Raw genomic sequence first — 27,812 nt, 5'->3', positions numbered from 1 at the left:
TTTTGCTCTAAGTATTCAAAAGTGTCATATAGTGGCATGAAGTGGAGATGTTGCATCACTGGTTTGACTTTAAGTATTCCTCTTCTGTAGTGCTTTTATGCTGTGGTTTTGCATAGTGCTTTGTGTACTTATTTGCAGTATTCTTTAAAAAGAGTTCCTCAGTAGAATTTAACATTTGTAATAGGCAGCTACTTGGTTTGAAATGACTGAGTTTTGTCTTGAGTGCCGACCAACAGTTAGTTGAACTTTTATTCAAAGTGTTTACCTTTCCCTTGGTCACCTTCCTGTTTCCTTGTGTGATTTTTTTGTATTGTTATTGTGTAATTGCTTAGAGAGTATGTGTACTAGATAGAGCTGCATGGCTTAGTCAACAAGTGTTGTGCAGTTGCCCTGAAGTATTTTTATGTGACAGAACTTGTCTGAGATGTTAGAATAGAAGAACCCTTTAAATTTAAGGTATTATACATGCTCGTGAAGCTCATTCCAGGTTTTGTGGCTTTACAGCTTCCTGCTCTAATTGCCCCCTTTGGTATTGCTAATCCCCAGTTATACAGAATTTATCCTTTTGACTGATCACTGTTCATGCAACCAATATTTTAGCTGAAATAACTAGGTTTAAATGCAATTCAAGAGGCAATTATAGGTTGTATCTCTTCCAAGTTTGTGTAACAAGTTAATTTGGAAGGAAAAAAGTGCTAAAAGGAAAAGACCTGACAGTCACTAGCTCTGCATGATTTGACCCCTTTTCTGAGACTGTCTAATTCAACTATATGTGATATGCTCTAATGACATTAGTTGCCTAGCTGACTATTTTGGCTAATAATAAATAACCCCCTTACTAGTTAAGTAATTAATCACTACTTCAAATATAAATAAGTTGTGATGATTTTTAGAAAAATTATTGTGCAGTCTGCTTTGTTTTTGGAGTTGTGGTTGAATTAAAGGTTTCTATAAGCATTGTAGAAGCTTTGGGTGATGAAGGTAACTGATCAGAAGCCTTTATCCTCTGTGTGCAATGACTCTGGGTTGGACATGAGCAAACTCTTCAACTTCTTCCAGGAAGTGTCTGGTTGGAGCTACATGAATCCTTCAGGCCAGTGGTGGCTGTTAGACTATGGACAACTGAGTTCCACCTCAATCCCACTGGTTATTCCACTGCTTTTTGTTTACTTCAGCAGTTCTGTGGCTGTGTTGTGAATTGGACCAGAAAAAGATACAGATTTAAAAACTGCTGCAGATCTCTGTTTGTGGTTTTGTTGGATTTTTAAAGCTTATTAGATTTTGTTGTTTGCAACTTCAGCTCTCTTTTAGCAGTTGTTTTTTAGATTGGATAATTTAAAGATTGTGGTTTGCAGCTTTGGGAGATGGTGGATGCCTGTGGTATAAAGGATAAAAACAGCAGTAAATTGATACCACGAGATTAGTCCTGAATTTCATGTTGTGAGTGCTACTTCCTTGCAGTGTTTAACTTCCTTCTAGTGTACAACTTGTATTTTCCTCCTTTGTAGGGAAGGGTAATCGTGGGAACAACTGGTTTGTAATGGCTCTTTCTGGAACTATACTTACTGAAGGCTGAATTGGAGAAGTGGAGGAAAAAACATTTGTCTGTCTTCCTCCTCTGGTTCAGCCAAATCTAGCCAAATTCTAATGCAACAGGTCTCTGCTGAGAGCTCAGGAACTGTTATGCTTGCAACTTAATCTTAACTGATAGTGGTGCTGTAAATAAATTACCTTCTGTCAAGGTCCAGTGAATCTTTACTTTTCAACTTAGTGATTATATACATTTTTCTCTATATAGCAGTAGGCACAAAAATAACCTTAGACTTATGAAAATTTATTATCTACGTGGGGCTTTGCTGGCTATAGAAATATGTTTGCAGCTGTTTAAATACTGTATTATCTTTGAGTTGCAGAAAGACAATGGGACCACTGGCATGCTGACAGAAAATGTGCTTCTCCAAGCAATTGAAGGACAGAATCAAGAGCTGTCAGCTTTTTCTCAAGCAGTTATGAAGTAAGAAATTACTGAATACAAATAAGCTTTCAAAACGAAATAAAAAAGCTAAATGACTCATTTTCACTTAGCTTGACAGGGATAGTCCTACATTTCTTTTTGCTTGATGAGGCAGATTTGAGTATGTGCCCTTTTTCCTTTTCTTATCCCAGTTTTTCCTGGTTTTGTCCTGTTTCGTTTAAGAATGCAACAAAATTGCTAAAACATTGAGTACCAAGGTTTTTGGATTATCGCATGGCCTCTATTATTTTGGTCTCATGACTTTCCTCTCACTTTTTCCCTTGTTTTTATAACACTTCTTTATCCTCAAACTATTTTTCTGTATTTCCTTCTGTCTATTTTTAATATAAATTTTTTTTGCATGAATTTAAAGTATTTTTTTTTTCCTTCTTAGCTGATGCACCTCACTAAATCCTGGCTTTCCAACCCTTAAATGATTTCATTTTTATTGCTTCCACAACTGGAATACTTTAACAAATAAAACCTTCAAACTTGTCGCTGCTTTGATCAGGTGGTGAAGTTCCTTAAAGGCCACACCAAAGAAGATGACAGAATGCTCCTTCTGTGGTTTTTTTCTTACTGCCACAATTTAATGAGAGATTTTTTTTTTTTTGCTTTCTTCCTAGAGAAGACAAACTAGAAGTCTTGCCTTTCTAACTTTCAAGATCAAAATCCAAGAAATAATGGAGGAAATAGAGATCTTTGAATCTGAAGGACAGCAGCTATTTATTAAAATGGGAATGTTTATAAAATCAAAAGCAAACTCCATAAAACCAATGAGAATTCATATACTTGTGAAACTTACTGATTAACAACATTAAGAAAAAGCTCATGTAAAATAGGCTTGTTGCAACAGTTTCTAGTTAAATCTAATTGCTGCCTTTTTTTTCAAGACCCAGTGCTTAAAATACTGATGGCTTTTTGACTGGACAATTCTTGCTAGAGGGTTTTGGGTATTTTTCCCATTCTTACTTTTGTTAGGAATCAAGATGATGAAATAAATGACCCTTATAGAGGAGTTCTGTTCTTAATGTCCCATAATACCACTTTAATGTTGATAAAAGTTTTGAGTTAAATTATTTTATCCATGTTAAATAGCAGAAAATAAAAAGCAGCTATCAAAGTACTGTCTATTCACAAATAGGTGAATGTTGTATACTGTTTGTGTCCTGAATAAAAGCCATTCCCTTAACTAAGGCCTCTTTCTCAACTTCCACAACTTGGAATAACTACCTTCTGCATAGCATCTAAATTCAGATTAGACTTCTAAAAATTGAAAGATGTGAAGAGTTTTATTGTCTTATCTACGTAAAAGAAATTATTATTTTTTAAAATTCTTTTTTTGTAAATGATGTAAATTACATTTTTAAAAACTGTTTTAGAGCTTAGCTTCTTCAGAAGATGGATATATCCTGTAAGCATTGACCTGTTAAATATTTGAAGCTATGTGGAAAACCTGCCTAATTATAAGCTAGGATTTTTTCCTGTCTAACTGCTACTTGTATAATTATTGTGGGCAGTGTTCTGTGGAGAGCAGAAAAATTAAATGGTGTTTTGTACATACAATTTAAGTAGAGAGCCAAAGGTAGTCTTTACCTGGCTTGTGGTTATTACCATGTTTGTTTGCTTTAGTCTTAGACTTCTCCATTGCAATGTTTCATATACCTTTTTTACTTTCAGATTGAGGACCAAGTTTCCTTACTCTAATCAGCAAACAAACCCAGGCTTTGTGCTGAGTCCAATCATGCTACAAAGAAATATAAGTGGGGAGAGTGCCAGTATCAAGGTTTCCATAGAAATTGAAGAATTCCAGCAACCAGTAACTTTTACATGTGATGGTATGTTTCTGCTTTTTAAACTGGAGTTTGCTTGTTAAGACTTACAATGATGGCTTAAGACTGTACACTGAGCCTAGGCCAGTGGCTTTCACTTTTTCTAATCCTTGTGTCTCAGATGCATGGATTGTTTGTGGGAAATGTGGAAAAGGTAACTGAGGAAAGACCTAATTCTGGGTCAGTGCCTCCATTAGAAAATATGTAGAAGTTGACAAAGTGAAACATTTAGTTTAAAAAAGGAAAGTCAAGCAAACCAGAAGCACTGTTCTATCCACAGCTGGATAGAATAAAACAGTTTTTCAAAACTTTGACCTACTTTATAGTAATTGAGGGGACGACGACATCAGGACTGGGATTCTTAATGTTCAGTTTTTTATTTCAATACTCTTAACTTATTTTTAAATAAACTTCTGTAGCCCATCTAAAAATTCAGACAAATTGCTGCTGGAAAATAAGAATAAGCACTAAAACTATCTGTTATTTGACTTCAATATATACTTATGAACACAAACATTACAATAATATTGTCGTGATGTGCCGCAACCTGCTGTCCTGATTTTGTGGGTAACCAGGAATATTGGTTTGGGGTGGACCTTTTAGGTTTCCCTTATACATACATTCATATATTCTGTGCAGTCTTGACTTCATGGCATTTGTATTCAAGGCTGTAACTCTGCATGCTGTCAGCTTCTGGCAGTTTTTGGTGATAAAATATATGATAATAAATTACCTCAGGAGCAACCTCCTGACAGTGGATCTGCGCTGTGATGTTTGCTTGTCCTTTGGTTCTCGACCTGTAATGGTGTAGATGCTTTAGAGCTGGTTGTTCCCAAAAGATATGGAGTTGCTGTATTACTCATGTAAACTAACTGCTCTCTTGGGAAAGGACCTCTCAATGCTTTCATCCTATATTGATTTGCTGGACCTTTTATTTATTCTGCTGTGATGTAATAATCTTTAGTTAAGAAATGAGGGAGATTTTAAGTATAGCATAGGAAGGGTTTCTGCTCTTAATCCTTAAGATTATACTTTTCTAATATAACAGGCTTAATCCTTTCCTACAAAAGGCTTTGTTAGAGTAACTAAAATGTTAGGGTTTCAGCCCTTTATTTCTATTATTTTTCTAACTAGCTTGGAATGTGTTTTGAATTCTAACCCCACATATCTTATTCTTTGCGCTCTCTGTTCTCTTCCTTTTTTTCTGATGCTGAAACTTATCACAGTAGAACTACTTGTCTTCCATAGCTGATGAAAGATGGGTATGTGACTAGTAATAGGCATATTTAAAGTTATTCTCTACCTTTAATTCCTTCTGTTCTTGGTCAAATTATTACATACCTTAGCATCCTGCTGCTTTGCTTTAGTATGCCTTTCAGTCTTGCTCAGAAGGAACTGCAGCCTTTCAGTGCTCTTGACAGCTCAGTGTGTAGAAAGGACCAGGAGGGAAACAGATGAACTTTAGAGCTTATTTGGATTCATTTTGTAGTCATTTATTAGACTTTACGTAGAAGTACAAGTCTATCTGAGCAATCATCGTGTGTCAGCAAGAAATGAATGTCTTTGAAGTAGGGCAGGGAAAAGGTGGTACCGTTATCTTTGTCTTACTTCCCTGGGCTTTCCGGGGCTGGCAGACCTTTGCCAATGCTTCCTGTGACTACAGCCCATAAACTATCATTGCATCTTTTTTCTCTTCAACTGCCATGTTCTCTGCTGAAGGTATGACAGCAGGTTCACTCTAGATTAATAATAGGTTAAACAGTCTTAATGAGTTAAATCATGTTTCTGAATTCATACTTCCTTGCTCTTGAATTTCACAGTCATTTTTCATATGCTATCAGATACCTCTGTGCTTGTAATACCAAATCATTTGTTAATTGTACGAAGCACATGTGTTATCTTGTGGAAAATACTGTGGCATTACCACTGTGTGTCCACCATAGCAGTAATATTTCTTTCTAAAAAAAAAAAAAATAAATTGAGAAAATTAGGAAAGTCCCTGGAGGGGAAAAAACCAATCTGAATTAAGTTGCTTTTATACAGTGTATTTTAGAGGATTTTGAGGCACTTAGTGATATTGTTTGTAAACGACTTACAGGAGATTGCTGGAAACTAGGGAGAGAGGGCTAGAGAGCATTTTGTATTTAATCATTTGTGTTATTAAAACATATCTGTGTATTTTTCATCAGTGACAGCTGGTGGGTGTGGAGGAATGGATTTGCGGTTTGACTGGGATTATTTCTTTTGCTCTGTAGTTGCTGGATAGAAGAGAAATTATTTTCAAAAAAAGCATTTGGAACATGATGTGAAAGTACTGGTAGCTAAGAGTTGCTTTTTGCAAAGGCTTGCTGATGCTGAGATCTGCTCTGTCCAAAGTGGAAACTGCACTAGACAAACAGAAAGGAAAAAGTAAAAAACACTTTCAGTAGGATTTGCCTCAGCTGCAGCTGATATTCAGATCTTCCAAAGCAGAACAAATAGAAGAGTTCCACCTCCAGCTCTTCAGATAATGATTTTTAAACTTTAAGTGCCTCTGGGATCACTTACCAATTTGAAGTCCTTGCTAAATATGGCAAATTTATAATAATAATAATAAAAAGGCTATCCTCAGTCCTGCAGACTGTGTTTGTATTTCTGGTCAAGTGACTTCACAATATCCTAATTTTAAAAAATTTATGGGCTTTTTATAATGACAGGCTAGTTTTATGGGATACCTTTCTTTGTGAGAAAAAAGTGAACATCTCAAACTATGACATTTAGGAGACAATAGAAGCATAAGAGTCTTTCCAACAAATATAAAACCCAATTTCATTAAATAACTACAATTTGTGAGTGAATAATAGTTAGTATCACTCGCTCTAGATTTATATTTAACTTTTAGATGTAATTTCTTTAAACAGTGAGTTCCCCTGTTGAGCTTATAATAATGCAGGCACTTTGCTGGGTGCATGATGACTTGAATGAAGTGGACATTGGCAGCTATATCCTGAAAGTCTGTGGCCAAGAAGAAGTTTTACAGAAGTAAGCAAACTCCTTTTCATTAATATTTAATTTCATGCTTTTTCATGACACAGTTACTGGAAAGTATATCTCTAGTGATTGTATGTATGAAGGCAGAAATCTTAAAAATGTAGAAGAGTCACTCTTTGCACAAAGATCAGAAGTCTTTCGAGTTGCTCTGGGATACATCAAAGTAGTTTCTCAACACCTTCCTAAAAATATGTTCTAATCTGCCATCTGTTGTGTTGAACACAAACAGAGCATATTTCAGATGCAGATTTTGAGAGCATTTCCATAGATGGATCTTGTAGTTTTCAGCTGCTCTTCAAATCCCAGCAACCAGGAAAAAAATCTACTGTTTTCTAATAATCTGGGGGTTTTGTGGTTTGTGGTTTTTTGGTTGTTGGTTGGTTTGGTTTGATTTTGGGTTTTGATTATTTAAAAAAAAAACAAAAAAACCCAAACAAAAAAACAAACAAAAAAAACCAAAAAACAACTGATGGTTTACAAAACCCCATTAGTTTTCTGGGTTAGAGTATTTGGTTTGTGTATTACTCACTGTAGGTAAGAGCCTTAGCAAAAATACAGGTGTCTGTAATAGTGTATCAAAACTTCTGCAGAAGTGAAAATCAGATCAAGTGTGGTGTGGGAGTTGATTGACCACTTCCTTACTTTGAGGCAACAGGTTGCCTTAAATATTTCATGTGAGATTTTTAAAAGGCACTGCATATTTCTGTTGTGACTACAGCTTGCTTTTGTTTAACAGTAAGCACTGCATAGGAAGTCATGAATATATCCAGAACTGCCGGAAGTGGGACACAGAAATCAAACTGCAGCTCCTGACCCACAGTGCGATCTGCAGCGATCTGGCACGGACAGTAAGTACTTGCTAGTCTTCAGGAGGTTGGGAGTTTGCATCAGAGTTGGTGGATCTAAGGTGTAACCTTCTAGTGTTACTAACAAGTTAGTAGGTCTGCTTGGTGCCGGGAATTGTGTCCTCTCGTACTAAGAGGAAGTGAAATACATAACTGAATTTTCACAGGGCGGGTAATACAAATACGGGTAATGTCACTTATTAGACTAAGTATTATATCTGGAAAAAGTATGCAAGCATTTGGACTAAACTTGAGGCCTGAAAGGGAAGCAACAGATTTCAGAGTTAACTAAAAGTTGAGAACAGTTTTTGAGTTTAATTAAATCTGTATCAGACCATCAAAGAGGAAGGAGGAATATTTGGTATCTGTGTGGTTATGCAGTTGATGGCTGTCTCTTCCCTGTGTCCCTGTGTGTACACATATCATAGGCTATTAATTAGTTATTTCTTTTCCCCTTTGAAGAAATCACCTTATATCTTTCCCCTGCAACTCCACAGGTATTAGTAATTAAACTTCTAACACAGTATTACAAATTATAGAAAGGCAAGAACTGGACTTAAGATCTAATATTTTATTGCAGGAAGATGATGACAGAACACCCATTCATCTAACCAAACACCTCTACAAAGTAGAAAAGCCTTTCAGGGAACCTATTATAAGGTAACGTTTTGTGGTTATTTTAGTAACCAAGTGCAGATCACTGCTGAACTCCTGACCTATGTTCTCTTCTTGCTCTTGTGTTCAATAACTATTATTTCTTGCAGGCCTTCTATTGAAGAGCTTCTTGATGTGTATCATAAGCAAGTTAACATAGCTCTTAAGAATGAGGTAAGGTCATTGTAAATTATTGCTGAACCAAAAGTAGCATGAGAAAGTTCACTAGTGAGGTAGCTGGGAAAAAGACTTGCAGGTGTTCTTGGGAAAAATGAGATCTTGAGATCTGAACAAGCTGTCAAATGTGAATTTGGAATAATGGATTTTTAGATTTCTCTTCTTTTCTTGCAAACTAACTGTTACCTAATCATCACAATTAGAAATCTATCTTCCAAGTCCTGGGGTGAAAAACAGCCTTTTCCTGAAAAATGCTCGAAGAGATAAATTCAAGGGAAAAGGTCTGAATCCTAACTACAACCATGATAGATATATTTGGTAACAGATAAAAATCTACACAATAATGAGCAGTAATAGCTGTGTACAGTGGGAGTTATAACTGACGCATGTTTGAAACGTACACTTTGTGTAAAACTTATTCTTCATTATTTGATTAACTTGAAATACCCTGTCAAAAACATTGTCTATTTTGGTGTATGATAGGTAGCTTAATGAAGCTTGCATGTCAAGTAGTTTGGAGTGATTTCCCATATGCACAAGGTTATGGAAGTAACCTGCTTTTCTCATTTCCCAAAGGAGAAACTGCATTTAACTCCTGATAATAGTGTAACTTGGAGGCTTAAATGCTTAAACATTAACCGTGTTTCTTAACCCGTTTCTGTAAGAGCAGTCTTGAAACTAATTACTTAATTGCAGTACTTTTCATTTCCACTATGTTTGTTTGCCTCTCCAGGAATGCAGGTCTGAACAAGCTGATGTCCACTATTCACATACACCCTTAATTTATTTAATTCCTTTGATGGTGATTCACCATATTCTCAAGGGTAGTTTTGAACACAATCATTTTGTAGAAGAGGGAGCTGTTGCTGCTGCTTAATGGTGGTTTTGTTGCTTTGCTCCTGCAGCTGCTTCAGCTTGTTTGTTTTACTGTGATTTCACAGTGAAGGCTGAGATGAGGAATGCAAAACATCTCAATTCAGACTTATGTTCTGCTCTTTCTACAGTCTTAGGATAGGAGATCTAGTTTGTAGATGGTGATGATTAGGTCCAAATATCAGCAGTTGCTGTATTTGAAATTTACTTTGTGAAGTGAATTCCTGTACATGTTCAGTAGCTGAAGCTTCCTAATCAAAGTGAAAAAGCGTGAAGTAATCCATAAATAATTTGTACGTAGGCTTTGATTTCACATCACTGAACACTTTAAAAGTTATCAATTGTCTTCTTATTGAGATTGAAAGCCTGTGAGGAAAATAGCAATGGAAATTTTGTTCTTCATGACTCAAAGCAGCTGTTAACTTCAAAGTGTTAGCTTTGAAAGTACGACTTAAATATTTACAGTGTCCTTTGACTTCTGTGGTTGTTTTCTTACCGGGACAGTTAATTGTTGCCAGGAAACTCTCAATTCAAAAACTTTCTGATTCAAATGGCTTCTTTGCTATCCACTTGTAGGAAAGCCATGACAATATGTGTGAGAGGGTAGGAATTGGGAGTCAATTTACATCTTACCGAGACCATATTGCACTAATAATCCTTCTTATTTAGTTGTAAGTGCTCAGAAGTAGTTGTGAAAGAAACATATACATTATGCTTTTTAAAAAGTGAAATGTTTACATTTTCTACCTGCGTTCTTTAAAATTGGGTGAAGACTTTCCTTACATTAAAAAACAAAACCCAAGAAACCTAGGATAATTTAGATTTAACTGGAGTGGATTTTCTTCTGTTGGAAGAGTAGAAGGAGGAGAATGTTAGGAGCATCTCAACTTTGTCTTAAGTAGCCTACCAGCATATTCATTCTCTGATTAGAAGCTGATCTATTCTTTTCAATAAAGATTCATATTAAGTGCGCAACACCCCTTCCTTTCTTACCTACTCCTAGATGACAGTTTGCAGTTGCTTCATCTGGAAGAACCATTTAAATTAAATAGCACTTAAAGCAAAAGTTGCAACAAACTTTTTTCAGAAGTATGTTAAAGTGAAGTAAAAGAGATAAAGTTCCATTATGGAAGCAATACTGTAATGTAAGCAGTAGTAGTGTAAGTGTAATTTGAACCTATATGTTTGAGAAGACTCAAGTTGAAACACTGCTTCTTTAGAATTGCTTCCTCCCACTAAGTGAATAGCCTTTTTTTAAACTACACTTTACTTTTACGCCGTGAGGGAATTTGAGCTTAGTGTCTCAATAGAAAATACTTGCTTGCCAGCAGCTTAACAGAAAAATGGTTGGGAACCTCCTAGTGTTTCCTGGAATTTCATTCTAGAATCCATACTACTGTGTTTTTGGCATTCATAAGGAAGTTCTTGATACTGAGGTTTTTCTTTAATCAAATTGTTACACCACAGTTTAATGTAATTGAGATACGCATCTCCTAGTGAAATTTTTGTGGCAATTCATTAAAAAAAAATTAAAGCTCTGCTGGGTTACACAATTGTGATCAGATCAATCTGTTCTCTCATACATTCCTTATTAGAACCAGCATAAAGCAGTAGATCATGTAATTAAGACTGTCAGAAAAATCTGTTCTACATTGGATTGTGTAGAGACTCCTGCAATAACGGAATCAGTGAAGAAGCTAAGGAGGGCTGTTAATCTTCCAAGGACTAAAAATGCTGAGGTAAACTTTCACACTATAAACTGCATTTTGAGGTACTCTTTTTAACACTGATAAATAGTATTTCACGATCTTTGGTAGCTGGAAATACCAATAACAGTTCTGTCAGGATTGGGTTGGGCTTTTTTTGCTGGGTTTTATTTATTTATTTTACCTAATATTTTCTATTTATGTTGATGTTTCTCTGCTGTTAATGCCTTAATCACTTGCTTGTTGAATACTTTCCTTTTCTACATAGTGACTTTTTAAAAACTAGTTTTAAAGTACTGGTTTCTGGTTCTGTAACTAGAAACTTGTGTCACAGCAAATGCCATTAAATCTGACCGAGGGGAACTGACAGCTAGCTCATGCTCTTTAAAATCAGTGCAGTTATGCTAAGGAGCAATTTACATCATGCATTTTCCCAGTAGTGTTTAAATGACTAGCAATAGCATCTTGAAACTAACTGTTCGTGCTCCTGCATTCCTGAGCATATGGACAAACCCAAAATCTCTCAAACAGCACAGAATTTGATGCTTATATAATGCAGCACCTTATAATGAATGATTCACTTGAGCAGAATTGGTCTCAAGTCAACAAATGGAGAAGTGTGCAAATAAAAAAAGCTAAATAATCTTGTGATGCTGTTTCTGTTGTCCAGCTGCCTTATTAGAATGGCGATTCACGTGATGCTCTGTTCACTTCTGGCTTCATTGGTTCAGTGATGTATTTGTAATACTGAGCAGAAGTCTTGCAAAGTGCACAGACAAATAAATATAGTTGTCCCAAGAACTAAAATTCTGGCAGGGAAATGCAGAAGACATTTAGAAAACAGTGGAATACAGCATGTAAAATATTTTTTCAACATTTGCTTTTTGATAGGAGAAAGCTGTAGAAATAATTAGATTACAGTGTATAAATAACTCCCCAAAATAACACTATCCCACTAGAGTTTGAAATACGTGGGATTTTATCAGTAAAACAGTGCCTTTTTTTTTTTATGATGCACATTGGCTTACACAGTAACATGCATGAAGGCTTATAGGATTGCTTTCAGAAACAAAATTGCTTTAAAGACTGGAGACAGGTACATCCAAACACTTTGAAAGATATTGTTTTTTTGGTTTTTTGTTTTTTAAGTAATTCCTTGTGGTTGGAAGAAGTGACCACATTTCTTATAAGAATGGGAAGTTTTTTTGTAGTTCAAACTGACTGTTGACAAGATGCTCAATTAGTACACTAAAAGCATAAGGAGAGCTTTCTTTCTTCAGCAGCAGTTGTCGCAAACTTCTTAGACTTTCTCTGAGGTCTTAGGAGTTCACTGGGTTTTGATTTTAAATCACAGACTCAGTTTTCATTGAAAACTTTAGTTTTATCAGGAGTTGAATTTGGCATGAAACCCTTCCAGATTAGAAGAGAGTCGAGACTAGACATTGCTGTGGTGTTGTATCATGTTTAGACTTCCATTTTAGCAGACCAAGAAGCAAACAAATATAGTCCAAAGTAACAGTACTTACTGTTCGGTTTTCTTAGTTGTTTAACATTTTTTTAATTCAGTAAATTTGCAGTAACTTTGCCAGCAAAAGATACCTTAACAAATGCCACAAACAGAACAGCTGTTCAGACTTCAATTACTCGGTAATAGAGCTAACAGCCTCTGCTTTCATCCGTAACAGCCCTGAGCAAGTTTTATTTCTACCTGGAGAAGTTAGGGTGTCCTGAGCAATATTCCAGCATACTGTGGCTTTTAGGAGTTCATAAGGAGTGTCAAAACAGTTGACTTGACAAAACATGAACTTTTGAACTTGATGAGTAGTTGCTGCACAGTGTGAAAATTGTGATGCTGTCAGGTAACTCTTGAGGAGCTTTGAGTGAAAAGATGTGTTACATAAACCTAAATATGGGCCTAAGTCAGATATTTAAATAATTTCTGTACAAGATGCTTAAGAGCAATGGAAAATTAGTATGGATTTCTCAGTATTGAAATTTGCTCTAACTTTACTGTCTAGGCGTCCTTAAAATGTGGTGATGACACTAGCAAGAGCTCACCTGGTGAGTAAAGTTCTTCAGTTTTTATTCAAAAACTGCTCTCAGGTGGTCGATTTAGGAAAAATGCATTAAAAATAAATTATAATTTAGGTTCACTGCAGCCTGAAAACCCTCTGAAAGTGAGTATAGACCAGTTAACAAGAGCAGTCGAAGCTCTTGTGCGACTCCACGTGAATTCCTGTAGCAGTTGTGCAGCAATTTCTCCAGAAGATGGTAAGAGTACCAAGGAAGCTTGTACTGCCACAGAACATCTCCAGTTCACAGTATTTGCTGCTCATGGAATTTCTTCTGGTTGGGTGTCAAAGTAAGTAATTAATTAATTGTAAAATTCCTCTCCTTTTATAGATTTTTTTTCTTGTTTAACTTATTTTTTTTCTTTGTCCAGTTATGAAAAATACTACTTGATTTGTTCTCTGACCCATAATGGAAAAGATCTGTTCAAACCTGTGCAGTCCAAGAAGGTTGGCACATACAAGAACTTCTTCTACTTGATTAAATGGGATGAACTGTAAGTGATTTTAGCATGTAAAAATTCAGTAAAATATTTTGGTTTAGCTAGTACCTACCCAGCTAGCTGCTGAATACTGTCATTCAAGCAGCTCTTGGTTCTGATTCCATTTGAAGTGTCCAAAGAACAATGTGCAAGACTTACTGACCAAAATCAAATATTTTTCCAAATGGTATTTTGTTACTCATTTTGAAAGTGGGAATGGAAATGCTGGACAAGTGCCCTGTGCTAATGTGTTTGTAGTGCACAATTATAGGGAGTTGGGGAGGTTGTAACACTCTTTGTAATGGGAACAGGTTGTGCTGCTTAAAGAGGGATCATGTAAGTCCTACTTAATTTATGTAAATGGAGAAGAAAACCTCACTTTTACTAATATTAATATTCACTTGGTTTTTGTTCCAAATACATTGTAACAACTTTATATCTGAATTTAAAAATCTGATTTAGTACTACTGCTATGAAGAGGGCAGATGCAGAAGTGCTTTAGAGTATCAGTCTGTAGCATAAGGGAATGTCCAGTTTGAGCTACTGAACTCCGGTTTCCCCAGGGCAGGGGAAGAGGGTAGAAAGGAGGAAGGAAGGGCATGCAGAGAAAAAATCGGGAGATAATGACAGCTGGTATTTGATAACTGAGAGGGGAAAATTTTTCACTATCTCTGCACAGCTTACTCCCTCCTACTTGAGTTATCAGGCAGTCTGTCACAGCTGAAGCATCATGGGAGCTCCACTGTGCCCTATATCTACTCTCCTGACTGCTTTTAAAGGTCAGAGATAGACCCTGAGGAATACCCTGAAAGTTTACAGTGAACAAATTATTTCAAACCAGGAATGAGAGTTTCTAGAACACCTGCCTTCAGAGAATACTCCAACTACATTTTTTTTCCGGTGATGCAAGGGATTAATTGTCAGATCTTTTGCTTGCAAATGCCAGTGTATTACAGTGAAAGATCTGTTAGTTTACTTAAAAGCTGCTTACTGTAGTGCAGTATGTTATAGTGATATGCTACAGAGAAATCAAAGAGAACATTTTACGCAGTAAAAACAGTGTAAACAAAAATGAGAATTTGATGGCTCAGTGAGGTGTATATTCCTGAGCTGCTTTCTTTACAGGTTTTGTACCACTTGATTTAAACTTTCAACACTTCTTAATAGATTCTTTCATTGTCAGCTGACCCTTTAAATCTGAGAGATTAGGAGGTGGCTAACATGGAATTGTGTGTGTCCTCCTAGTGAGTAGAGCAGGAACACTGGTTGTGCTGAACAGGTCAGTTCTGTGTAAGAAATGGGACTTAACAGACAAAGATTAAAAACGATTGTTCCAAATCTGACTACAGTGCAGAAGTACAATTTAACAGGTTTTACAAGCTATTGGTGAGGGAAATGGAGTGAAATATGATTGCATGAAAATTTACCACTTGTTCTTCAATGTTAATTAACTTTTTGAAAGCAAGAGGCATAAATGGATTATATGGATAAGCTGTAACTTACTAACAACTACTTTTCTTCTAACTGACTTATTCTTAATACTTTTATTTTGTAGAATAATTTTCCCCATCCAGATTTCACAGTTGCCTCTGGAATCAGTCTTATGTCTGACTTTGTTTGGAATCCTAAATCAAAGTAGTGGGAGTTCCCCTGACTCAAATAAGCAGAGAAAGGGCCCAGAAATTTTGGGTCAGGTTTCTCTACCTCTCTTTGATTTTAGGCGGTAAGTATTCAAAACATGGGTAAGATTATTAATATGATTTGCTCTGTATAAAGCTTACTCCACTCCCATAACTATAGAAACTTCCTCTCTGGCACTGAATATAATAGGCCATTGTAAAGGTAAAATTGTAAACTATATTGTTACAGAAATAAAACCTTCCATTAAATAGGGAATAAAATACAGTCTTATGTTACAGGATTTCCATCGAACTGGCTGAAAAAAGTTACCTGCTGAAGGAAGTTTAATATTGTTTGGATTATTATGTCCCAGAATATTCTGAAATTATTCCTTTTGATTCAGAGCTGAATTTATTTTAAAAACTTAAAATAAAGGGATAATTAACAACTGTGTTAAACTTATTACATAGTTCTAGTTTGAATTGGCTTTCCATCAAGTACATCTGCTGGATCCTATTATACTTTTTTCACTAAGAATGAAAAGCCTACTGTAACTTTCCCAGGCTAAGTGTTTCTGCACTGGTTCAAGTTTCCTTGTCCTTCAAACTTTCATTCCAAAGTGCATTCCAAAATGCTTATCACTTTGGTAGCTGCTCAGTGAGACATTAACCAATAGACTTGAACCACATATGCCAGAATTAGGCTTGATGTTGCAGGAGTGATCACACCAGTTCAAAATAGCTTCAGCATTTATGCTTATGATTTCCTATTTATCTGTGCTCTGACTTCTTACTGGAAGCTTAAATTGACCACCACGGCTGCAGAAAGACAACCAAGTCTTTCCTGGAAAGTTACTGCTGTGTATTGCTTGTGTCTGTTTCATGTGCTTTATGTCCTCTGGTTCTAGGTTTGACTTTACTTGTCCTGCTTCCTCTTTTGTCTAGCAATGATTCCAGCAGCTTGAGGGTGTTTAAGATTTTCGGATTTCCTTCATTGCAAAGATGGCCTGCAGCTGCTTTCAGACTCTACTTGAAACTTGGATTTCTTTTCATAAATGATGCATATTTCAAACTTCTGTTTAAATGTTGCATTTCAGTCTCCTATCTAAATACTACATCACACAGTATTTGAAAACATAGCTTTTGATTTGAATTGCAGATTTAGCTTGTCCTTCTGCTTCATGATGTTGTCATAGTAGTTAGTTTAGGGAGAAAACTGGATTTTCTGTTTATGCAGAGCACTACAATAGAATGCGTTGTGCCAGAGTTCGCTCAGTGGCCTGTATGTAGCAGCTGCAGAGATGCTTAGTGGTCTAATCCACTTGCAGTCCATGTAAATTAAATTCAGACCTAGGTAAAGATACTACTCAAATATTTCAGTTACAGTTGAGAATAGCAGCAACAGCAAGCAGGAGCTAAAACTTGTAGCTAACTAAAATGTAGGAAGAATAAAAATGGTCATGTATGTGCTTTGGAAGAATTCACAGCCAAGTAAAAATCCCTTCAGCTGAAGTGTGTCTTGAGTGACTTAAAATGTCATTATTTGTCGATGAGACAGAAGGGTATGGCAAGTATATTAAACTGGAGAATTATTAAAAAGAACAAGCTGTTCAGTTGTGCTCTATGGCACAATTTAGTAGCTTTTATTGGCATAATAAGCTCCCAGTTAATCAATATTTACATATAACAAACTGTTCTCTATTTGAAATACATATAAACCCTAAAACATCTTTCAAAATATACTTACGGTTTGGTCTTCAAGCAGTCTTCTGAGACAGCATTTTGATTTTTAAAGACTGATAGAACATTTCTGTACCTAACATTCACCACTTAACTGATTTATGAGGTGTCCTCAGTTGTTCCCTACTACGATTGGAAATGGTATTAATATTGGAAATACACTGGCAAATGCAAATGTCATTTGATATGCACTTGCAGAATCTGGTAATGTGGGAAGTCCAGGCAGATGATAGTGTTGGTAATATTCATATGCCTGGACCTTTTCTCTGAGAAGGCAAGAAGTGTGTGTGTGTGTGTGTGTGTTCAGTTTATTTGTCAGAGGCCAAAGTATTCCTTTTCTCACTTAAGGAACAGGCAGCACTTAATTTATCTGTGTCAGCTGTGTCAACACGGAACATTTTCCATTGCCTTTTCCGCCTAACGGTTGTGTGCAGCACTTAAAGAAGACATCCAGTGAAAATTAAAATAATTTGACAACTAATATCTTGGTGAAGTAAACAGATTGTGATACTAATACCTGTACATGTTTTTTTCTCAGATTGTTAACTTCTGGGACAAAGCTCTTGCAAATGTGGACCTCATCACATCCGCATAATACGCCAGGGATGGCCGCTAAGAAAGGAAATATGGAAAGAATAGTATTGCAGGTTATACATAAATCTGACTTGCTCTGACTATGTGTTTTTTGAGTACTGTGACTTGTAAGTCTTACAAGAGTCGTAATAGATGAATGTTTTGGAGAGAGGGTAAATACTGCTAAGTCATATTTCAAAGCCAGTATAGAATAGTGATTACTTAACTGTAAGGGGAAAGAATAGAAAGCTCCTGGAAGTCCATACAAATCAGTAATTGAATAACTATTTTGAAATAAGAGAAATTGGAGGAACCTTGGCAGTACATCCTGTCAGTACTGGGAAAGAACATTTTTGACAGAAATCCACAGAAATGTGTGCTGAGAGTTGCCTAGACCTAAGCACTAGCAATTCCAGTTTCTTTACAGTATATAAGCACCTCTCTTTCTAAACTCAGAGTATGAATTTCTCTCCAAAGAGAAGGCGCCTTACTAGGCATGGCTTAGCAGTCCCAAAACATGGTCTGAGTTGCTGGTTGGGTTGAAACCACTGGTGTGAATATGAATAGTTCTGTGATTAGTCTCCACTCTAAGCACTCTCACTTCCCTACTAAGGTGCTCCAACCACTGCATTGTGCAGCAACAGTTGTACATTTAAGGACCATGTAAAAGAATTGAGATGGAAAAAAACCTTCAGGAAACAGTATCTGAAGACTTACACATGTAGAACTAAAGAGTTCAGATGCCTGAGGTTGCTGGAAGAGTGAGCTTTCTCCACTATGCTTAAGGACTTGCATCATCTTTTTTTTTTTTTTTTTATTTTCAGATTGACTTCCCATCCCATGCATTTGATATTGAATATAAAATTCCTGAACCTGCAAAGACTACTGTGCATCATTCCATGGAATCATTAGAAAAACCATTGAGAGAACGTCTCCTTGCCATTCTGTCCAAGGATAACACTATTGGGTATGTTCATCCCTTCTAGCTGTGGTCTCTTTGCACATGACAGTCTGTGGCTAGTGTATGGAATGCTTATATATTCTTAAGTTTCTTTAATACTCTTTTTTTTAATATATATCGTGAAGACCTATAGAGACTTAAGAGATTGAATTAAACATCTTAAATAATGGTACTGACTTGAAGAATTTCCTTTTTTTTCATGGCTGGTGTTATAGTAGTCTCTTGTTACAAGATTGCTGCCCCTTTGGCTGCCTGTTACAGTTGTCTATTCCTGCTTGGCAGTTTCTGTTACAGGAGCAGTGGCTGTTCATATGCCATGGAAGCTTTTCTGGCAGGCTTTCCCGCTCATCTGCACCAAACTGATATTAACATTTTGGTTTATTTTAGATTATACTAAAACTTAATCTTGTCCTGCCCAAATTATAACTTTTAACAACTGTTTCCTTAATTGTTTGAGGCTTTGACTTCTCATTTTGAGTTTTGCAGAGGAAATAACTATTTCAATGTCATTTCATTTTGTGCTTTTGTCTGCAGGCTGTCAAAAGAAGATAAAGAATTTTTGTGGGAGAAAAGACATTACTGTCATAGCCATACTAGTAGCCTACCAAAAATACTGGTTAGTGCCCCTCACTGGGACTGGGCAAGTCTTCCAGAAATATATTCGTTACTTCAGAAGTGGCCTCCTTTATCACCCTTAGCTGCACTGGAACTACTTGATTCAAAGTAAGGAAAACAGTGTTAAATAAATTCTGTGTGTCTTGTTGAGCATTAAATGACTTTTCTTTGGTAGCAGATCCTGAATGGTGTTCTGTAGGAAAATATTGCTGAATTTCTTGTAGCAAAAGCTAAGTGTTCTTAAAATCTTAAAGAACATGTGCTTGCTTTATTGATGTAGGCTTGACCAAGTTATGTAGTGAAAGCACAGTAAGAGTGGTTAGGATTCTAATATCTACTGTGTGACAGGAACTATAGAGCCACGCTATCAGCACTAAGTTTTGAGAGGTTACTGTGCTTGTCCTAAACATACACATGTGGTTGCATCTTATGTAATGAAGGGCCTCACAGTTGTAGGTTTTTTTAAGCTGTTAAAGCCTTTATATTGATTCTTTTCTATCTAGCTGATCTCAAAAAAAAAAAAAAAGTCCTATATGAACAGAGATAACTAAATATGGATTTGTGGTGACTTTCTAGGTTTGCTGATCAGGAAGTACGAAATACAGCTGTGAACTGGATGGAGTCATTAAGTGATGATGAGTTAACAGATTTCCTGCCTCAATTTGTACAGGTAAGAATTTCTGCCTACACAGAAGTTTAAATTTTTATTGCTCTTGAAAACCCAAAGGAATTGCTGATGACTAATAGCAGAAATGCAATTGCATGCCTCTAATAACTTTAATGCATAGTGGGGAACACAATTTGAGTAAAAAAAAAATCACTTTGTGACTGTCTTAAAGATTTGTGGTGATTCTGCCTGTGCATTAGTCATAAAACCTCAGTCTTCATCTAGAATTAAATCCAGACCTGATTTATTTCATTTTCTTTGTATTTAGGCATTGAAGTATGAAACCTATCTCGACAGTGCTCTTGTGAAATTTCTTTTGGCTCGGGCACTGGGAAGCATTCGAATAGCACACTACCTGTACTGGTAAGAAGTTCTCTGTCCTGTTTTTCACAGACCACAAGATTAATATTTCTGAAAAAAACCCCTTTGTAATACTAATATAACAATGACTGTTATCAGTGGTGATAATACAAACTGGGCATCTTTTTGGGAGTTTTTTAATGAAAGAAAAGATAGTGCCTCTACGAAGCACGAACTTCTTGCCTTTTCCATCCTATATATATATATATCAGTAACTTCAGACATATGTAGAACTGATTCTTTAAAATATTTTAATGTCTTAACATTGCATCGTTTGCAGTATTTTCCTTAGGAAAATTTAACTTATATGCTTTATTTCAGGCTTCTTAAGGATACACTGTATGATACGAAGTTTGGTGTAAGGTATGAGCAAATTCTTGGAGCTTTTCTTTCGGTCTGTGGAAAAAGGCTGAGGGAAGAGCTGGAGAAGCAGACCAGGCTAGTGCAGCTCTTTGGAATGGTAGCAGAAAAAGTAAAGCAAACGAGTGGATCTGCTCGGCAGGTTTGTATATATTTTTAATATTCTTTAAGAAGATTAGACTGAGTATACCCTCAAAACTAATCCATTCAATTGTCTTTTTAGTCTAAGTTCAAAATGTTATGTATAATTTATAGGAAGATCTGTGAATCTATTGCTATGCATTTTAACAAATTAAAAGCATAATGAATGTGATGTTTTTTGTCAAGTTTGTTGTCATCAGAAACGTAAGATTGTGATACAAAAGGACGGTTTGTGTATGCAATAAACTGGAAATTAATTTAAACCTATTACTGCTGAAGAGTGATCCCATTATACAAAAGAATGGGGTATCTGCTTATGTGCTAATAATACAACTTAGTTTGATAGAATGGGATGCTATCATCTGCTTCAGTAAAAAAACCACCAGAACGCCACGACATTGTGTGATTAGTGTTATACTGCCAGGCTTATGTATTTTTAATAGCTAAACCAGCAGTTGTAGTTCCTAGCATTCCTTTGACTCTGGAGTTAAAACATTTGTTTTAGGATAACTTTGTTCAGAAGTTTTCTGTAGATGCTCTAGTTAGGAAAATATCAGCTGAATTTTCTTTTTTTTCCTGTAGGTTGCCTTGCAAAATGGTATGGAACGTGTGCAGTTATTTTTCTTGAAGAACAAATGCCGTTTGCCACTCAATCCCAGTCTTGTGGCAAAAGAGTTAAATATTAAGGTACTGCACATTCAGAATTCCAAAACCTTTTTGTAGAAATTAAATCTAGGCAAAGCTAGAATGTAGGAGAAGCAGGTAAATGATGTTTCCAGAACTCTGCAAGGTTTGACAGTATCTGCTCAACCACAGTCTTGATTATATCATCATGCATGACTGAAAACCTAAAGGTCTGTTAACGCTTGAACTAATCCTGTGTTGGAGAGACAGTTCATCTTGCTTTCCTTCTCTACTGTAACTATTAAATTATGAGTATGTACTTGAAAGCAGATAAATGAGGAAAAATACTGTGAAACACACACTTTTCTTTCGGTGTTTGTATCTTCTAGGTTTCAAAAAAAGCTACTAATAAAATATTTATTCATGTTTTATTCGCTCTTCTCTTCAAAATGTATAAAACATGACTGTGCAGAACTATTGGCTTTTGTACAAGAATGCAACAAATAACAGCCAAAGGACTCGTTATTCAAAGGAAGCACGTATTCACCACAATTGCAGTGTTAAAAGTCTGAATAGACACATTGTGTGTCAAACCTGCTTGTTGTCAGAATGTCTTGTTTTCTGGGCTAGCAGGAATAGCCTTTTTGACTATTAACACTAAATCTACTTGCAGGCATGTTCTTTCTTCAGCTCCAATGCAGTACCGCTGAAAGTTGCACTGATAAATGCAGACCCTCTGGGAGAAGAAATTAATGTGATGTTTAAGGTAGGCCTTATCTGTGTATTGGAGAAAAGAAGTTGAATGATAATCACTATTTCATTTCATTGGTATCAGTTAACTTTGGCATAGACCAGTAAGCTTAGTTTTTGGGAGTTTGCTCCTGTGTATGTAGAAACCAACATCTGAGCAGGTTGTAAAACGTAAGTCTATCACATGTGGAAGCTTAATTGTAGCCTCTCTTTTTAGCTGTGTAACTATGAGGAAGTAGCATAGTGTATCACTTCCTAGAAATGTAAACCAATTAAAATCTGTGGTGTTCAGTTTTGCTGAAAGCATATTATACCTCTAGTTAACTTTTATTTTTTCATTTAAGGTTGGAGAAGATCTGAGACAGGATATGTTGGCCTTGCAAATGATTAAGATCATGGATAAGATCTGGCTGCAAGAGGGACTGGATCTACGGATGGTTATCTTCAAGTGTCTCTCAACTGGAAAAGACCGAGGTGCAAAACCAGATGCTGCTTTTAATCTTTGCTCCCCCACTTCAATTCATGCTCATAGTGAAAAACTTCAGTGCAGAGGGGACCAAAGAACAGTGCCACTGCAAGAAACTTCAGTAGTGGAGACTACAATGTTAGATTGTTCTGAATTTCCTGATGGCTGAGTGGTACTTAAATGTGTCACTTGAGCATTCTGTTGTCAGTGAACAGTGGTGCAAACACATAAATACAGTGATAAAAGCTGAGGTTTCTCTTGATGCTCTTATTGCAACACAAGAAAATAATGGGGCTATAGCAATCCTTATTCTGAAAGTTTAATTACGGTGAAAGAAATATTCCAATCAAAACCAAAATTCCAAAATATCTGGAATCTGCTGCAGTGGAGTCAGGGAGTATCATTCACGTACTGAAATGTGCAAAAAGAAGAAAAATTTAAAACACTCCCTGCCGTGCACACACACTATCCCCCAGAGTTAGTGTCGTATGCTGGTGAAAGTTCCTTGGCAATATGAGGCTGTCTCTTGGGTTTGAAAGTAGGTCACAGAACTCAAGTGTAAACACTGCCCTGCACCTTGAACATGCTTTTTTCTAGTTTTAGCTAATTCTCTAGAGTTAGCCAATAGAAACCGAAGATATTTAAGAGGATAAACAATAATTTAAATATTTCTTTGGTCAGATGCTAGAGCAACATGACAAAAACTCTTGAATACATGGAAAAGTTGGAAATTTAGGTTGGCAAAACTAAGCAAAAAGCTTCTATTTATGCAAGACTTGCTTTTTAGAGAAACAGATGGCTTTTCCTCCTACTCTGAATGATGAATCGATCTGCATAGCATATTTTTTTTCTTGCTGCTAATATTAGTGTGTCCCCAGAGTACTCGGAAGGATTAAAGTGGGAAAGTAAAGTGAATGTAAATTAGATTTACCTGTAGTAGCTCTTGCCAAGGTGGAAGTAAAATTCTGTTGATCGACTGAATGTTTTCCTTTTATGATTTAGCTATACAAATATTTTTAGTAAATTGTATTCCCAAAATAAGACCACACTTAAAGCTCACTGTCTGGTCTGTTTCAACATTTGACAGCAGTTTAAGTTACTAGATTACCTCAGTGTCAGCTATGAGAAATGTCAGCATCAAAATATTTTGCAGTTACTGCTTATAGACCAATAATAGTTTATGTGGTAGAAAGCAGTTATTCAGAGTATAATTTATATGTTCGTTCTAGCGACTGTAACTAATTGTAGTAAAGTAAGCTAAGTTGGATTGCTACATGTGTTTCATGGTTTGCTTTGTAACATAGTCTGTGAAATTGCTTAGTTGACTAATAGAATTATTTTTACATCTAACTGGGTTTTGAAGAGGTTAGTCTAAGATTATAAAATTCATCCTCGTCAAGAAAAGTTTCTACTGAATAATGGAAATGCAAGTATAACATATGCAAGTATAACATATGCAGTATAACATGAGGAGATGGTTAAATACACTTTGTTGTGTTTTATATAAAGGCATGGTAGAGCTTGTTCCTGCTTCAGATACACTTAGGAAAATTCAAGTGGAATATGGAGTGACAGGTTCTTTTAAAGACAAACCTCTGGCAGAATGGTTGCGAAAGTATAACCCTACAGAGGAGGAATATGAAAAGGTAACTTATCTCAGCGTTGTTCTTATTCGAAGATCTTTTAAAAGGAATAAATACCAACTTATGAAAGAATGAAGTTCATATTTCAGGTCTTCCATTGAAATTTGTTTTGTATATTTAAGAAACACATTGGAAATACAAGTCTTGTACCCTTTTCTTTGCCAACATAGTTTTGTGATTTGACTTCAACTCTTTTTCTCTTTCATTTATATAAAAAGCAAAATGACAACTTTTATATTTCTGAAGATTTTTGCAAACCTATCTGTTTAAAGAACAGTATTTGGGGAAAAAGCAGATTTTAGGGCCTGTCTTGCCTGGCTTGAATTTTACACTCATCAAGATTGATAGTTTAATGCATGAATTATACTTTCCCACTGATATTTGATCTCAGTTCACTTTTTTCCTCTCCCTCCCAGGCTTCAGAAAACTTCATTTACTCTTGTGCAGGATGCTGTGTAGCTACTTATGTACTGGGAATTTGTGACCGCCACAATGACAACATAATGCTCCGAAACACTGGGCACATGTTTCACATTGACTTCGGAAAATTTTTGGGACATGCACAAATGTTTGGTAGCTTTAAAAGGTATTTTCTGGTTTTAAGCAATCTAGAGAATGAAGTGATGTTTTTAGTTTCCTTTTATAAGCGTTATAATTCCAAGCATTCTCTTTTAAATTCCTGTTATTTGCTGTACTCATTATGAAGCCAATATCTTCCAGTTTAACCAGAGAGTTTCCAAAACTCATTTGAACTTAAACATACAGAATTAATTTGGAAAAGGCTCCAGTTTCCTATTTCCATATTCTGATCTCTGGAACTGTTTTAAGGCAAAGCACACAGGCATAACGTTCAAATAAAATTACTGTTCTAGCTACTGGTAGATCAACATAAGAGATTTGGTCTCCTAAACATGATTTAAATTTGGTGCTTCCAAACTGCACTCACTTCTTAAGAACCTTGTGCTATACACAACTGACAGATTTCAGTGGCAATTTCTTTCCAAGTCATGGAAGCCAAGTATTTTGGTACAGAAAAAGATTAATATAACTTTTTATTAGTATTTTGGAGTCTTACTTGTAACACGGATCTTGGTGTTATACTTTTCCAGGAATATTGGATAAAGCTGTAGTGTAGTTTGATCTTGATAGCTGTTGTCATGCCATGTATGTATTGCATGCCTGTGAGGTGAACTTTACCAATGGCTGAGAAATTGAGTGTCAGAACCTTTACATCATCTGAATATGAGTGTGAAACAATTGAAAACAGACTCTGGATCATAAGAACAGTAGTGAATGTCAAGAGTATGGAAAAGAGTGAACAGCAAATCTGTATTGACTAATCCTCTGTGTAGGGGAAGATAATCTATATCCAGGATAGAGGAGTTATGTTTTAGTCTGGTGATAATATAGTCATTAAATTTGTTTAAATATGTTGTGGCTTCCAGAAATGAGGGAGGGAAGGCATTGTAAGGTAACCTGGCCTCCAAGTGTTGATCCAGATCTACTGTAGGTCCAGTACCATGTGAATGTGCCGGGTAACCTGAGGTAGCACGAGGGAGCTGAACCCAATTCAAAAACGTGAAATGGCATTAATGGAATATTTAATATCATTACCCCAGGGTGGAGGTGGAGGGGGGGAGGAAGCACATGACGAGGAATAGCCCTTATAATTAACTTATGAATTCTCTGTGCTTTTTGAACAGGGATCGAGCTCCGTTTGTGCTCACGTCGGATATGGCTTATGTCATCAATGGTGGGGAAAAACCCACCATCCGCTTTCAGTTGTTTGTGGATCTCTGCTGCCAAGCTTACAACTTGATAAGAAAGCACGCAAGCCTCTTCCTTAACCTACTTTCATTGGTAATCATTTTTCAAATTCAATTGAAACTTGATAGATCTGTCATGCTGGGTTGTATTAAATGCTATTTATGCGGCAGAAACTCTTAATGTATGCTTTTAAAAGCCAGAAACATTCAATCTGCTTTTTGGGAAGGTTTATTTGCAAATTTTTAAGCTTTTTTACTGCCTACCTCTTTCCTGAAGATTTAAAACCAAGATGATACCGTGAATGACACTGCGTAGTGTTTTTAACTGCTTTTAATTCAGCAGAAGTGGTGAATAACTGCTGTTATAAAAGTAACTGTTTGCTATCACTGTTTGTGTTTGGCAATTTAGTGCATCTACAAATGAAATTGAGAGTCTAAGTTTTAATCATTTCACTATAAAAGCATGTTGTTTCATTTCATTAAAACTGTAAATTTTAATTTCCTGCAGATGCTTTCTTCTGGGTTACCAGAGCTAAGTGGGGTTCAGGACTTGAAGTATGTCCAGGATGCTCTCCAGCCCCAAACAACAGATGCAGAAGCCACCATTTTCTTTACGAGGTACTCGATAAAGTGAAAACTAGAATATCTCCCAGCATCATTCTCTTAATGGGAGGTTTCTGCTATGAAAAAAACATATGAAGGATGTTTACAAACATATCTGTAGAAGTCCAATAGTTACACTGTACAATCATAAAATATCAGTTAACTATGTAGGATCAGTTTCATATAAGACTAATGCTTGTGGTAAAAGACTTTGCTGTCTTTAGGAGTAACCTAAAACCTGGCTGTTTGAGACTTGCATTTTGAATACATCCTAATTTTTTTAATAGGAGTGTATATGATGTAATGCATTGTAAAGAAGTTCTCTCTTGGAGAAGTGCTTTTGCACACTGGGGAGAGAGGGATGATGTTCCAGTGTCATGGGTGGGGGTGTGCATATAGTATAACTGAGTAGTTGCTGTGTGTTAGAAAATGTGTTACTGTACTTCACTTTAAATGTACAGGGGAAACTGCCGTAGTATGCATGCAACTTAAAATTGCAGAACAGTTTGGGTTGGAAGGGACCATTAAAGGCCATCCAGACTAATTCCCCTGCAATGAGCAGGGGCATCCTCAACTACATGAGGTTCCTCAGAGCCCTGTCCAACCTGGGCTTGAATGTTTCCAGATGTGGGACATCTACCACCTCTCTGGGCAACCTGTTCTGGTGTTTCACCCCACTTGCTGTAAAAAAATTTCTTCCTTGCATAGAATCTAAATCTACCCTCACATAGTTTACCCCTTGTCCTCTTGCAACAGCTCCTGCTAACAAGTTTGTCCCCATCTTTTGTATAAACTCCCTTTAAGTACTGCAGAGCCACAATAAGGTCTCCCTGGAGCCTTCTCTTCTGCGGTCTGAGCAACTCCCACTCTCTGACTGTTCTTATGGGAGAAGTGTTTTATCCCTCTGATAATTTTTGCAGCTGTCTCCTGGACATGATCCAACAGGTCCATGTCTTTCCTGTCCTCAGGGCTCCAGAGCTGGATGCAGTACTCTAGGCTTTTTAGCAAGTCTGGAAAGCCTTCACTTCTTGGATAAAATGTATTCCAAAGTTTGGATACTGAATCTTCTATGAAATGTTGATATGATGCTATTTATATAGTCCATTGATCACGCATAGTTTAAAAATGTTTTCTTTGTCAGTAAGAAATTGGGGGGTGTTGTTCTTAGACTTCAGTCTGGTTTATTGACAGAACCCCTTTTGTGTGTTTTGATGTTGTTTGTTTGTTTGTTTGTTTTTTCTA

General features: G+C 36.3%; 1 protein-coding gene across 4 annotated transcripts in view; it reads left to right on the top strand.

Annotated features, from left to right (window-relative positions):
* The window catches only part of PIK3C2A (phosphatidylinositol-4-phosphate 3-kinase catalytic subunit type 2 alpha), a 51,553-nt gene that overhangs the window by 16,399 nt on the left and 7,342 nt on the right, over positions 1 to 27,812 (top strand). For 2 of the 4 annotated variants that reach the window (XM_064657446.1, XM_064657447.1), the window contains exons 3-26: positions 1,908 to 2,014; positions 3,695 to 3,852; positions 6,747 to 6,867; positions 7,613 to 7,724; positions 8,302 to 8,381; positions 8,486 to 8,549; positions 11,021 to 11,164; positions 13,150 to 13,192; positions 13,280 to 13,493; positions 13,575 to 13,697; positions 15,238 to 15,405; positions 17,580 to 17,688; positions 18,439 to 18,581; positions 19,110 to 19,298; positions 19,767 to 19,860; positions 20,126 to 20,220; positions 20,539 to 20,719; positions 21,301 to 21,405; positions 22,016 to 22,108; positions 22,437 to 22,566; positions 24,068 to 24,204; positions 24,618 to 24,787; positions 25,905 to 26,061; positions 26,476 to 26,585. In XM_064657446.1, the coding sequence (XP_064513516.1) occupies positions 1,908 to 2,014; positions 3,695 to 3,852; positions 6,747 to 6,867; positions 7,613 to 7,724; positions 8,302 to 8,381; positions 8,486 to 8,549; positions 11,021 to 11,164; positions 13,150 to 13,192; positions 13,280 to 13,493; positions 13,575 to 13,697; positions 15,238 to 15,405; positions 17,580 to 17,688; positions 18,439 to 18,581; positions 19,110 to 19,298; positions 19,767 to 19,860; positions 20,126 to 20,220; positions 20,539 to 20,719; positions 21,301 to 21,405; positions 22,016 to 22,108; positions 22,437 to 22,566; positions 24,068 to 24,204; positions 24,618 to 24,787; positions 25,905 to 26,061; positions 26,476 to 26,585 (3,047 nt within the window). The remainder of the gene's footprint in view (positions 1 to 1,907; positions 2,015 to 3,694; positions 3,853 to 6,746; positions 6,868 to 7,612; positions 7,725 to 8,301; positions 8,382 to 8,485; positions 8,550 to 11,020; positions 11,165 to 13,149; positions 13,193 to 13,279; positions 13,494 to 13,574; positions 13,698 to 15,237; positions 15,406 to 17,579; positions 17,689 to 18,438; positions 18,582 to 19,109; positions 19,299 to 19,766; positions 19,861 to 20,125; positions 20,221 to 20,538; positions 20,720 to 21,300; positions 21,406 to 22,015; positions 22,109 to 22,436; positions 22,567 to 24,067; positions 24,205 to 24,617; positions 24,788 to 25,904; positions 26,062 to 26,475; positions 26,586 to 27,812) is intronic. The other 2 variants (XM_064657448.1, XM_064657449.1) reach the window with 2 other exon arrangements.

This window comes from Pseudopipra pipra, chromosome 6 (assembly GCF_036250125.1).
Source record: "Pseudopipra pipra isolate bDixPip1 chromosome 6, bDixPip1.hap1, whole genome shotgun sequence".
NCBI classification, from domain to species: domain Eukaryota; kingdom Metazoa; phylum Chordata; class Aves; order Passeriformes; family Pipridae; genus Pseudopipra; species Pseudopipra pipra.
Note: the sequence above shows the minus strand (reverse complement) of the source record. Positions and strands in the feature narration are given on the sequence as shown.